The sequence below is a fragment of the Carassius auratus genome, unplaced genomic scaffold, assembly GCF_003368295.1.
Source record: "Carassius auratus strain Wakin unplaced genomic scaffold, ASM336829v1 scaf_tig00014694, whole genome shotgun sequence".
NCBI lineage: Eukaryota > Metazoa > Chordata > Actinopteri > Cypriniformes > Cyprinidae > Carassius > Carassius auratus.
Genome location: NW_020524518.1, coordinates 63,089 through 77,482, shown reverse-complemented (window position 1 = coordinate 77,482; position 14,394 = coordinate 63,089). Strand labels below are relative to the sequence as shown.

General features: G+C 36.1%; 1 protein-coding gene across 1 annotated transcript in view; it reads right to left on the bottom strand.

Moving 5' to 3' along the window:
* Positions 1-5,717: 5,717 nt before the first annotated feature.
* Positions 5,718-14,394, bottom strand: part of LOC113074449 (protein kinase C-binding protein NELL2-like) — a 43,120-nt gene continuing 34,443 nt past the window's right edge. Inside the window, exons 16-20 of the mRNA XM_026247294.1 lie at positions 11,962-12,102; positions 11,591-11,784; positions 11,324-11,500; positions 7,520-7,747; positions 5,718-6,288 (exon numbers count right to left, since the gene is read on the bottom strand). Of these exons, the coding sequence (XP_026103079.1) occupies positions 6,247-6,288; positions 7,520-7,747; positions 11,324-11,500; positions 11,591-11,784; positions 11,962-12,102 (782 nt within the window). The 3' untranslated portion in view covers positions 5,718-6,246. The remainder of the gene's footprint in view (positions 6,289-7,519; positions 7,748-11,323; positions 11,501-11,590; positions 11,785-11,961; positions 12,103-14,394) is intronic.

The following is a 14,394-nucleotide window of genomic DNA, read 5'->3' as shown; positions in this document are numbered from 1 at the left end:
CTAGAGAGAGAGAGAGAGAGAGAGAGAGAGAGAGAGAGCAGGAATCTGTCAAGACCTTACACTGCAGTCTTGCAGCTATCTGATAGTTTACAGGAGAGAGTGGCCTGACAGCTCAGTGTAACACCTGCATTAGCATTCAGAACGTGGAGAGAGAATGCATGTAAGGGCAGGACAGAGTGCTGAATCCTGCTGATATTACAAGAAAGCTTTTTAAGCACAAATTATTCAAAAAGTAGCCCTTTTGTGAGGAAATTCACTTTCCTCACGCAGACACACACACGCAATCAGGCTCCATTTTGACCTTGGAAGGAAAATAACCTTTTGTCGCAGAACCGTCTTTATTCTCAGGGTTTATTGACATTTCAAACAGATGAAAAATGCAGGGCTGCATTAATGGCTTACGGTTACCTTGATGTTCAAGCAGGTTTTTGCCAAACGGTTTATTTATTATTTTTATAATAAAGCAGGTTATTTATGAATATAGGTTACAGGGAACACAAGACCTTACACTGGCTGAAAAATGCTTGATTCTATCATTCTATCTATTCATCCTAATGCTAGTGACTTGGTCAATTTCACACTGAACTTATAAGCTTGAGTTTACAGCCTAAAGATGAAACACAGCACAAGATATTCACTCTCTATGATTCACACAAGTGTTTTTCTTATTGCACTGACAGATTGGCGTTATCACTCTAATGCTAAAGCTGAATGACTAGGTCACTTTTACATTGAATTTCTTGCTAAGCTTAAATGTAAAGACTGCAACCATACATTTGTGTATATCCCATGTGAATAAAGTTTTAAAATATTATTACTCTGAAACCTCCCTCTCTTGATTGGAGTCTCGTCCCTGGGGTCCTGAACTATCGAGGCCGACTGACAGATTATTCATATGATACAGTCTTGGTAGTCATTAATATCTGTAAAATGACAGTGTCTTTCCACAAACTGTCAGTAATAGTTAACGTCCTACTTTTTTTAAACATGACAGATACTGCATAAAATAAATCAACGTGCAGCACACTGCCAACAAGTAACTGGAATAAATCTGCATTTCAAAAGAGGTTTGTTTTCAGCTAATAAGACATACATGCTAACAGAGATTCTCTCCAAACTAAAACTAAATTTGATTCTCAAACACATTTGCGTTAAAATACAGGCACTACAAGTGTGGTCGGTAAGGTTTTTAAGATTTCTAATGTTCACCAAGGCTACATTTATTTGATCAGGAATAGTGAAAACAGTAAAATATTGTTACAATTTAAGTTTCTATTTTAATATCTTTTAAAATGTGATGGCAATTTTCTTTCTATTATAATCTCTCTTTTCCAGAACAACCTAGAATGATTCCAGCATAATATCTACCGGTCGGCCTGTTTAACATTACATATAATAATGTATAACATATAATAGAATAACATAATAATGTTTCTATATGTGTGTACAAGAGGCATGTACTGTACATCTGTGTCTCTAAGAATACCATGGGACCCCCTCCTCTCCCCCATCACATTCTCTACATGATGACACCCATGGGAGAGAGGTGATAATGATTATTAAGCCTTATTAATAATCATAATTGTAAGTGAAAATATTCAGGCTTACATCTGTTAGGGTTGTGTTAGAATCTCACACCCTACATTATCTCCCATTATGGTCCTGTAATTGGAAACTATCCTTTTCTACTGCATACAAAACTATGAATGATGAAGTCTATTAGCCTAAATAATTCAAGCCATAAATCGGAAAATAAATCTCTTTTGCGAAGCATATGAAAAGAGACTTGTAGCAGGAATAAAAAAAAAGGATTTATTTCTTAGAGACATGGACTGCTTTTAAACTCTGCATTAAGCCCCTTCAGTGTATGGCTGAGCTTTATTAGAGAAATGTAATCAAATAGAAAGTGGCAGCTCAAAATCTTCATGCTTTTCAAGAGTGTCCATTACTGCATGAACACGCTCAATGGCACAGACATCAAAGGAAAAGCCCTGGCCATAGATCTGCTGAAACTTTAATACTGCATAACCAATCCCCCTTCTGCCATACTTCAACTATTCAAGCTTTTCACACACTGAGTGCTTAGGTGGTTTTATGTCAGAGTAAAATCATATCAAAGTAGAGGTTCTCCACCATTGAAATGATTAATCTGACTTCAAATTGGTTTAAAATGACTTTAAAGGCGTAGTGCTTCTGGTAACAGTGTAACTATAAAGCATGAGTAAATGTAAAAAAAGGAAACTTAACTTTCCCTGCAGTGAAGTTAGATCATTCAAGCTGCTTCTATAGGTCTATAAAAGAAATATGGCAGAGAAAATCGATCTCGCTACAGATCTTCTTAATTTCTTTTGACTGAAGTGAGTTGAAAAGGTGGGATTGAAGAGGAGAGCAAGGGAGAGTGAAAGAGAGTGAGACGGAGGTTTCACACTGTGACTTCCTTCATTCAGTGAAGATCAAAGGTAACATGATTCCTTTTCTTCTGGCGGATCAGAGGTTTTTAATGTGTCTGCTCCTCCCTAAAGTGCTGTCTTGCTGAACTGGATACGACTGGTCAGAACATCACACCCTTCGCTAACCTCACTGAACATTTCCTCCTGTCAAAAACAGTTCATATATTAGAAAATGTAGACATATTATGGAAAATTAGCATGACTCTCATGTTTAAGGAAACCCCAGCATCAATTTAATAGCTCATAACATAATTCAAACGGTGAAACACAATTTTAAACGGTTTAACACTGAAATGTAATAATTTTAACATGCTAGGTGTTCACAAACTGTAGAAGTTCAGACAGTCGACAGTAATTTGCTTTAATGTCTTTTTTTGTATTTCTGTACAGCAGCGGTTCTCAATCAGGGGTTAGCACACATGCAAAGGGGCCTCAAAATCATTTAAATTTATATAAAATATGATAAAACAACTAAAAATCAAGTTATTCCTTCTCACCCCTTCAGCAGTTTGTTGCCTCTGCAATTGTTTGTTGAACCAGAAATCTCACAGTTATAAGACATTTCCGATTCATTTTTATTACTAAAATATTTTTTTCTAGTTTGCCAAGCTCTAAAATATTTTATTGTGTAAAAACGGAGAAAAAAAAAATCTTTGTAAATAAACTGGATAATGTTTAAGGATTAAAACAATGGCAACTAAATAAATAAAAACACATATTAAAATTAATTATTTTTACAAAGATCAAAATGTTTAAGTGAAAATGTTAATAATAATGAAATAGTAAAATATATTTGGTTAAAGGGGTTCCCGTTGACAAAAACAAAAGTTTTGACATTTCTGGGTCAGAGGAACATATTAAAAGAACCCAAAGGGAAAATATTGTCTTTTAGAGCTGCTTTACAGCAGAATCTGAATTGTCTGACACAATTGTAACTGACACAATCTGTAACGTATAAAGCGTTATTAGAAATAAAGGTGACTTGACTAACTAGCACATTTAAAAAATATATATATTATTATTTTTTACACATCCAACACTAGGGTCTTTCGGACACCAAAAATAATAAAGTCAGTCTTACCAGAACATGAGAGATACAAATGAAGTCTTAATATGTCTCTCACACTTTAAGAAATTTCAATAATATCCCATCATCAGTGAATAATGACTTAAATACCAGTCTGTTCATACAAACTATCATATGGCTTCGTATGGTTCACTCTTATGGTGTTTTTATGGTGATTTACAGTCTTCATGAAGCTTGTATGCTTCAGTCTCCACTCATTGTAACTGCATAAAAAAGACTGACTAGCAGACTTTTTTTTTTTTTTTGCTTTCCACGTAAGAAAGAAAGTGATACAGTAGAGGTTTGGAGCAACATGAAAGTGAGTAAATGGCACCCTGAATGTTCATTTTGGGGAGACGTATCCCTTCAAGCCTGTAAAACTAAGTCAAACACTCATAAAGAGATACGCTATCCTCTCTGGGAGTCAGATTTCCTGGCATCCTGTCCCCACCGGCACTGACGTAAGAGAAACTCTCAGAGGAGCTCTCCGTGGTGCTGATATTTCCGCTGAAGCGTGGGGCTCTTCTCTGCTACACTGCTACAGGCTTTTCAGAGCCAGCTGGATAACCAGACAACATGCCGGGTTCACTTGGTCTCCCCCCTCTCTCTCTTCCTCTCTGCTCTTCACAGGCACGAGGAAGCACTAGTCAGACTCTTGGCTCCCCATTAGCCGGCAGACAAATATAGAGCCAAAGTGTCCAACAGGGGAAAGACACATTGCCAGTTAGTTTTGGCAGAGACCCGATTCACCACTTCAGCAAGATTACACGCTGTGCTGAAAAGGGCAAGAGATTAAAAAACAAGCACTTGGTGAGAAAGAGAGAAAGAAGACAAGAATAAAAAGTATGGCTACAAAAATGTCAATCAGCATGGTGATTATAGGTCAAAAGTGCCATCAGTAATTTTTCCTAGTTAAAAAAAAAGAAGAAGAATTGAATAGTACTTTTGTTCAGATGAAAAGCAAAATAAAACACTGGTAACAAGAAACTCTATAACTTGCCACTAAGAATTGAACATCATGATTTGTCCAATATGACTGCTGATATATCAGCCAGCATAAAACAAACAAACAAAAAAAAAGTGGTTCTTTAAAAATATGCTGAACATACGGTTTATTTTTTTTTATAAAATACAGTTTTTAATGGCATTTATGTATTGCATTTCTTTCTCTATTTTCTTATTTTAATTTTTGTCATTTTATTTAAAAAATATAATTTATTTCGCAATAGTGAATTGTATAACCTAACCATAATTATTATTACTATTACTACTAATTATATAATTATTATTATATAATTTGCAAAATTGCAAATAAATAATTTAAATTGACATTTTTTTAAATAAAAAATAAATAAATAAGCAAAGAGAGAAATAAATACAATACATAGTAACTGCCATTAAACATGATATTAGATGGAGTTGACACTGTACAGTGACACTGTAACACATCAATATTCCAAAAGTATTTCATGCCAAGTACCCAAATGCTAATTCAATAAATAGCTACTCACATTAGACATGTATTCCATCAAGAGAAATCACAGATACAAACCCACACCCATATTGTCCACACATTCAAGCATACACTATAGATCAGACAAAGGGTTGGCACATGACGAGGCTCTCATAAGGCGAGGGCTGGCACAGTGACATCAAGATCTGCAGTATGGTCCCTAATCTGTGGGATCAGTAAAATCACGGAAATGAGAGCCATCACACTGCGGTAATCTCCTGCATCGGGAAAACAGTGTGTGCGTTGTGAAAGAAAGAGATGAGAGAGGCTGTATAGGCCGTGTAAACAGAACCAGCCACTATCAACCAACTATTTAAACCAAGTGTAATTGCACAGGATTACTGGCACTAAAATAAACCCAAGTTCATCCTGCATCTGAAGAATGCACAGGATTACTGGCACTAAAATAAACCCAAGTTCATTTTCTGATACACAACTGCTGGCTGTTCAATTAGATTTGTTAGAGTGTTTTGAGTTAAATTTTAATAAAAAGAACAAGAATGCATCTTCTATATTTTTCAATGGAAACCTTTTATTTCACCATGTCACAATAGTGCACCGAGCAATCGAAGGAAACAAAACATCAATTTGACAGAAAGGTGTGACATAAAACATCAAAGTAAAGACAGAATTCAAAAGAAACACATTAAATTAACTATTCACAACATCAAGGTCATATTTTCCCGGGAGGGAGCAGAACAACCATTAATACTGAAAGAAGTAAATACTCGTAAGACCTGTAGGTCAATTACAAATGATTTTACCATTTCTGCAGTCTGTTGAACCCATCAAGCAGAAAATACTGCCATCAATAACAAGTTAACCTTTATTTTTTCAACATAGTTTTGATATTGAACTCTGAAAATTGAATGGAATTAGCTAAACTTGACCTCTTAATCTGAATATTGCGTCATGGTTTCTGATGATAATCATTAAATGACAAATAAACATCTTATCAAATGCATCAAGCAAATCTTAAACACTGTTCAAAGCTAAAACGATTCGGTTTTCTGATAGTTACCTTTATCTTGTGTTAAGAGTGACTTAGCTATCTGTTTATTGTTTATGTTATAATACATGTGAGGATTTGGTAAAAAATTATCTTCTGAAGGGGATGGAACTGTACAGAGAGCCGAGACAAAGAGGGGGAAAAGTAAAACAGACAAAAGGAGAGCGAGAAAAGAAGAAGTAGTCAGACATTTTGCCTTTGAATAAGACTAAAGGCACAACGGGTCCACAGAGCAACAGATGTGACCATTCTGTAGAGAAAAAGAAAGGGAGGGAGGGAAGGAAAAGAAAGAAGACATTTGTCAAAAAAGAAAAGCAGTCAATTTGACACTCACTCAACCATTTCCATACTGTATGTGTGTAATGCATTGAATAAGCATCAGTACAGCCTCTCGTGATTCATCTTTCGGCTCAAATGTAGCTGATGACCTTGGCCAGTCACATAAGGTGCTTTAATAAGTAGATTTATTCTCTCCGGTGCTTGACTACTGTTTTTTATTCCTGCATTCATCCCATTCATCTCACACAGTCAAATCTCACAGCATCCGGGACCTTTTTCCCTGAGCTCAGCTGGACTGTCCGTGTTTCTAAGCTATCTGTCTATTAATGACTTACCCCATCATTAAGAGAGGACTTCAAATGTCAGAGACCACTAGTGAAAATACATCGTCAATATATAAAAAAAATTACATAGAAGCCCATTTACGCAATGGAATGAAAAAAAAGGTAATTGTGGCTTTTTATCTCACACTTCAAACTTTTGTTCTTGCAGTTCTGAGTTTATATCAAAAGTCAAAAATGTAAGATATAAACTCAGAATTGCAAGATATAAACTGTGACTTACTTTCTTGCCATTACAAGTCCACATTTCACAATTCTGACCTTTTTTTCGGCCGCAGAATATTTTTCATCTGGCAACTCTGACTTTTCTTCTCAAAACTGGCAGTTATAAACTCACAATTGCGAGTTAACATCTCGCAAAAGGTATTGCTATTGATTTACAATGCTAACAACCGTGGAAACGTGTCAACAAAGTCTGTAAAAAGGGTTCATTAATGATACAATATCATAAAGTTTCTTTGATTTCTTTCAATTTTTCTAAATTGGAAACCTTTGCATATTTCCATGTTTAGATTAGTTTTTAGGGGTCTCTATTCAGTGGGGTCTCAGATTTTTGGATCTCGCTGCAAGTGTTTTATGAATAATATTTATATGCACCAAAACAATAAAATCAAAGCTGTGACTGGGAGCACCACCAAAATCATTTGCCTTTGACTTAATCAGTATTAAAATGTTTAAAAATAAATTAGCCAGATGTCCATGAAACCCCATGAAAGCGGTGTTTGTTTTATGTGAAAGGACCCAGCTTAAAAATAATGACAACCACAAGGGTTTATGTCTAAATTCTCAATAGTAAATAAAGTGCTTGATCTTGGTGATTTGCAACCTGTGTCTGTGGGTGGTTATGTAAATGTCAAGTACCTTGCATTGGCAGAGGGAACACTCCATGCCGTGCTTGGTCCAAGCAGAGCCGCTGAAGCGAGTGACACCGTATTCATCCACGCAGCTCTTGGTGATGTCATTCCGAATGGTATCGGCCAGGCAGGGGTCCGAGACACAGCGTGGACAGCACTCGCCCTCTGGAACCACTGTAAACTCACAGTCAGCCACCGGCGCACACGATATCGGCCAGCAGTCTACTTCACCCCTCTGAGAAACACACAGACAGAGACGTATTTCAGCCCTATACAGAACAGAATCAATATTTTCACAATTCCGTTCAGTGAGGACATAAATTACACACTTCTTCTTTAACATGCTGCAAATCACAAATAGTGTATTGCCCTTAATGATCCAGAGAGGAGCGTGTAATGAAGGATCGATACGACACTCCTAGGTCAGAGCTGTTTTAATAAAGTCACACACAGGGTTCTGTTTCCTCCAGTATTCTTTAAAACTTTGAGTAACATCTGCTAGACTGCAGGTGATGTGTCAAAACATATCAAAGCTTTGATCCTCTTTGGATGCTTTCCACAGGTACAAGGATAAAGTGACGGTGTACTTGGACTGACAAACATAAAAGTGTGTGAAGGTCAGTACGAACAAACACTGCACGGTAAGTCTGAGTAAAACAGACAGAGAAGAGACTTTAGTCTAACCAGGGACAGAATGAGGGAGATCATTTGCTTAATATGGCGAGTCAAGTCAATTCACTTTGTGAGGCATCTCGTTTTATTTTTACTCTGTCATGTGCATGTGCAAGAACAGCATTTATTTGAAATGTAAATATTTTATCATTATAGGTCTCTGCTGTCCCCTATGATTAATTTATAGCGTTCTTGCTCAATAAAAGTATTAATTTCTTCAAAAAACAAACAACCAGAACAACATACTTGCTAAGACAGCCTACGATTTTATTAGAGTTCATGAATCAAGTAGTGATCTTCGGTGTTCTGTACATTATTAAAATACTTTCCTTTTGTGTTTCAGGGAAGTTACAGGTTTGAAACCACGAGGGCAGATAAATGATTCATTTTTGGACGGGAAATGATTGCTGTTTCGCTGCAAGACAGCATATTTTTCAGATCACATCCTGAATCAGACCGAGCAGGTTATGTAGACCTTGATTACAAGGGGAATGCAGATATTTCTTTGGATGTCTCTCTCCACCCTCCTGGAGTTTTTCATTCCGGAAACATTCTTTGTTCTTTCACTCCTCACACTTTTGTATTCTTAAAATACAAAGCGTTCTTCTCTCTTTTTCGGTGTCTCTTCCTCTCTTTCAAGTTCTGTGTTCTTTATGCTTCACAGGGAGCGAGGAAAAAAACTGATGAGGAGGGATTCGAAGAGTAAAGGGGGTAGAAAATCACTAAAAGAAAGCGCTGACTGAAAGAGAATGTGATAACAGTCTGAAGGTAGAAGAAGAACATAAAAGAGACAAACAAAAAGCAGCTGTACTGAAACCTAATAAGATTTCACTAAGGCCATGCAAAACCGACTCTGTTTGATCATGTTTCTTTTTTCAAAATTGCTTTAAAGGACACAGACCATGCTTGTCTAGGATTAAAAAGAGCTTTCAGTTGAGAGTCAGTTATTGAGCAGTTAATCCAGAGACTGGCTTTAGCATTAGCCTGGAAAACAAGCCTGTTACACTGTCCACAACTGTCCAGAAGTCTTTAACAGAATTCATTATATGTAGACCTTGATTACAAGGGGAATGCAGATATTTCTTTGGATGTCTCTCTCCACCCTCCTGGAGTTTTTCATTCCGGAAACATTCTTTGTTCTTTCACTCCTCACACTTTTGTATTCTTAAAATACAAAGCGTTCTTCTCTCTTTTTCGGTGTCTCTTCCTCTCTTTCAAGTTCTGTGTTCTTTATGCTTCACAGGGAGCGAGGAAAAAACTGATGAGGAGGGATTCGAAGAGTAAAGGGGGTAGAAATCACTAAAAGAAAGCGCTGACTGAAAGAGAATGTGATAACAGTCTGAAGTAGAAGAAGAACACAAAAGAGACAAACAAAAAGCAGCTGTACTGAAACCTAATAAGATTTCAATAAGGCCATGCAAAAACCGACTCTGTTTGATCATGTTTCTTTTTCAAAATTGCTTTTAAAGGACACAGACCATGCTTGTCTAGGATTAAAAAGAGCTTTCAGTGAGAGTCAGTTATTGAGCAATTAATCCAGAGACTGGCTTTAGCATTAGCCTGGAAAACAAGCCTGTACACTGTCCACAAATGTCCAGAAGTCTTTAACAGAATTCATTACAGACCTACAAGTTTAGCAGTCCTAAACCCTGAGGAAAAAACGTCATTCTCCGTGTACTAAAAAAAAAAAAAAAAAAATCTCTCAGACGGAGAAAATGTGAGCTGGGAGCCTGGCATGTCATGTGAAGATCCCCTGACAAGTTTAGGAGCCCTGTTTGAACCCATTGTCAGTTCGGCAAATACTGCAGTAAGGATTTTCACAAGAGATAAAGATAGAGTTAGCTGTACTTTGTAATTCAATTCTTCTCAGAGTGCAAAAAGTTCTGCATAAAGAAAGAAAAAATAGCTATTGGTTGAAAGTTTAGGGTAAACCACACAGCACACAGGAGGGAAAAGCACCAGAGGGGCTGAAAACTGCATTGTTCAAGGTTTGGCGCAAGACTTCCTGACTGAGATATTGCAGAAAGTTCCACTGTGGACCAGCAGTTTCTCTGAATCTGAATCTAATACACAGGGTCAGTACAGACAGTGGAGTTTATTCTGAGCATTGTGCATTTGTGAATACTTACTGTTTACTAAAGAGGACATATTTCACACTTTTGCATCATATTCTTTACCTCGAGTACAGTTATTTACTTTGAGTCCAGAGCATTTTCCAACCCTCACTCTGACTCTCAGGCTGTTTTTGACAATGTACTTTTACAAAACATTTTCCAAAAACTACAAAAAATATTATTATAATTGAATAATGCACAAATAATAATCATATTAAAAAGTATAACGTGTTAATTTTCGGTTTAATTATTTTTACATTTAGATTTAGAATTTAATAAAAAAAAGTATGTAAAAAATATAAGAACGTTTAAATGTATTCTTTTAAGATATATTTCAAATAATGTGTTATACATACTATATTTAAAAATATGCATACACCTACATAATAAATATTTATATTTTTGACATTTAACATATAAAAATATAAAATAATATAAAAATACTACATTTACCTCATATTAAATAATTACATTATAATAAATGCACAAAATAATAATCACATCCAAAAGTATGCAAACATCTTAATTTGTAGTTACATATATTTAAATTTAAATTTAGATTTTGAAAAACAAAGCAAAAGTATGATACAAATTTAAGGATTTTAAATACATTATTGTATGTATATTATTTTTAAAATGTGTATATGTTTAAATAATAAATATCTATGAATAAATATAATTTCTCTGACGTTTACATATACACAATACACAAGATGCTATTCGGAACATTCTCAGATCATACTATATGAACCATTGGGTTTTATAATAAATCAGGTTCATTAACATATTTTATAATGACAAAAAAGAAAAACATATATATATATATATATATATATAGATTTTTTTACGATTTTTACTATTGGTCTCAGACATTTGGAACCCATTGTTTTAATAGAATCTTTTCTAATATTCTTTAGCAAGAGGTCTTTCTAACATCAACTATACACTACATATTAGTTTATAAATATATACTGGCAATCAGAATGCATTACCACATCGAGTTGGCATAACATGCTGCCACTCACCATGCACTGGCACTGCTGGCAGTTCTCCACCCAGGTCTCTCCGTTGCTGTACGCTAGCAGACCATTCTGATGCAAACACTGAGAACTCAAGCGAGGATCGCATTCAGGACAGCACAGCACATCCACTGTGGGATTCTCACAATCACACACCATCCGTCTACACATCACCAACCCCGACTAAAACAAGACAGAAAGATAGAGAGAGAGTAAAAAAGAAAAAAACAGTTTTCCTTATGACTACAATTCCCATCAACCCCTTCGTCTCACCTGACAAGAGCAGACCGAGCACCTATCGTCATCCAGCACCCAAATCTGCCCATTGTGTTTCACCTTCCCATCATGGGCGCAGTCGCCCGTGCAGTTCCTACCGTGCGGACAGCGGCAGTCATAACCTCCGTCCACGTTAAAGCACACAGTGTCGTTAGCACAGCTGTGCCGCCCCATCTCACATTCATCAATGTCTGCCATGCAGAAACAAAGGAGACACCAAAGCCAAAGTAAGTCACTTGATTAATCCAAGCAGTCATAGTTTAGTTAGTTTGCATGACCTTGTTAGCTAGTGTATGTCATAACTACGGACACACAGCAAGCTGAGTATACTATACTATACTGACTTCCATTAATTCGAAACAAGTTACCTTCACACGACTCTCCATTGGCCGAGAACATTCCGTTGTCATGGTAGCCATCACGACACTCGCAGTGATACCAGCCAGGTAGGTTGACGCAAGTGGCTCGACTGTCACACTCCACAAATCCATCGGAGCACTCGTCGATGTCTAAAGAGACAAGGTGGAGACACGCATGAGAAACCCGGTTGCACTTTATTTTACAGTACGTGTACTAACATGTACTTATAGTGTACTTACAGTGTATTTATCTAAGAAAGTTCTGGTAACACAAGGTGACTACATGGGGTAGGGTTAGGTTTAGGGGTAGGTTCAGGGTTAGTACCTAGTTATTGCATAGTTATTGTAATTACTATAATAAGTACATAGTATGTACATGAGGAACAGGACTGTAAAATAAAGTGCTACCGTCACAGTGTCACTTTAGTTGAGGACAACTGTACCTGAATGACGTCAAAAGTTAAAAATGGTCTGAAATATTTAATATGATCTATTATGCCATTTAAAGAGAGAAAGACACTTAAAGATTTTGTGTGTGTGTGTGTATACATTATATACTATTATTGCTCTCTTATTGTTGATTGTTTCCATTGTCCTCGTTTCTAAGTGACTTTAGATAAAAGCATCTGCTAAATGACAAAATGTAAATGTATATACTATATATCTATATCACACACACTTTTTACATTATTCATTAATTTACTTATTTTTTTTCCTATTCATCAAAGAATCTTGAAAAATCTGCACAACTGTTTTCAACAATAATGATAATAATATATGTTTCCTGAGCACCAAATTGGCATGTTAAAATGATTTCTGTCTGAATATTCAGCTTTGCCATCACAGGAATAAATGTCATTTTTTTTAAAATATATTAAAATCTAAAACAATTATTTTAAATTGTAATATTATTATTGTAATATTATTGCAAAGTGTGTATTGTAATGTTGATTTATGCTAGAGTGTGTTGTCCTGTTTCCAAAACCTTTTCAAATTCCTAAATGGGTGCAAATCTACATAAGTATATTTGATGTCTGTCCTCACACCAGACACAAAGGTAGGGAGACAAATAGAGCTTTTGCCATGGGCGTCTTGAAAGGAGCATATCCAGCAGCTGTTGATAATGATGCTCTTCAAAATCTATTCAATTTTCAGTACTTGTCCTTGGATTACACTCCCACACACCCAGCCAGTTCAATGACAACTTCAACCACAATGGCAGACTGGGAGAGAAATTACTTTGTGACTTAAACTTTAAGCTACCGAATGTGTTTCACCTCACCTATCTCATTAGATTGTTAAGAGAGCAGTGTATTACATTGTACTTCAATGCCAAGTTCAATGTCTGGAGTGAAGGCAAGGCTGAGCAGACAGGGTTAAACAAAAGCCATATGAATATTGTAGGTATGTGTATGTGTGAGAGAGAAACAATTTAGGTAGCCTTGAGAGTATTTGTGAAAGAGCACAGAAAATGATAAACCGCCTAAAGGACCTTTTGAATTAGGTGTTGCATGTTAGTATTGCATGGGCTGAGAAATCTTTAAAGAGATTAGAGTTTTAAAGAGATAGTTCCCTCAATAATTAACATTTTGACATAATTTTGACATACTGAAGTGTAAATGTTTAACCTTTACTCTGCCTCAGCTCTATTTAAATATTTAAATATTGTACATTAAAAATGCTTAACACTGTGAACATCCGCACATGTTAAAAATTCATATTACATTTATTGAATCTAGGGTCATTAACAGAAGGTTATTGTTCATTTGAGTTTGTAAATGATGACAGAACATTCTCATTTCGGTGAACTGTCACTTTAAGAGAACCTTCTGTTGTACATTTTAACATAAGTGGAATGTCTGATGTGCGATTTTTTTCCTGCAAGGGTTCTGAATATTTTTCACTCCTCTGACTTTGATTTCCACAGTTTTTCTAAGGATTTCACTTGCCTAACACTAAATTCCCTATCCCTCAAAAACAAAAGAACGACGAAAATAACACAAACAGTGCTGAATAATACATAAATGTAGGCAGTGCTGATGACATTTATTCATTGTCTTCCTTGAGCATAAACACATACTGCACTCATCTCTCTCAGAGGAAAGGCTGGCATTTGTGCTGTCAGTAAGCAGTAGCGAGTATTGATTGAATGTGTATTCATGGGCAAACCCCCAGGGTTCCCGTTGTCCTGCAGCCTTGCCACTAATTTGTCACGGAATGTCACAAGTCGACGGCACAATACACTGTCTCCATCTCATTTGTTCCATCTTCAGCATTTGGGATCCTCATATATTTGCATTTGTTTGCAGCAGCAAAAACCAAGGTCAGTTTAAAAGCAGAGTTGACTTAAAAATGAATATTTGCTGAAAATGTACCCACCTTCGGGCAATCCCAGATGTAAATGAGTTTGTTTCTTCATTGGAAAAGATTTTGAGAAATTTT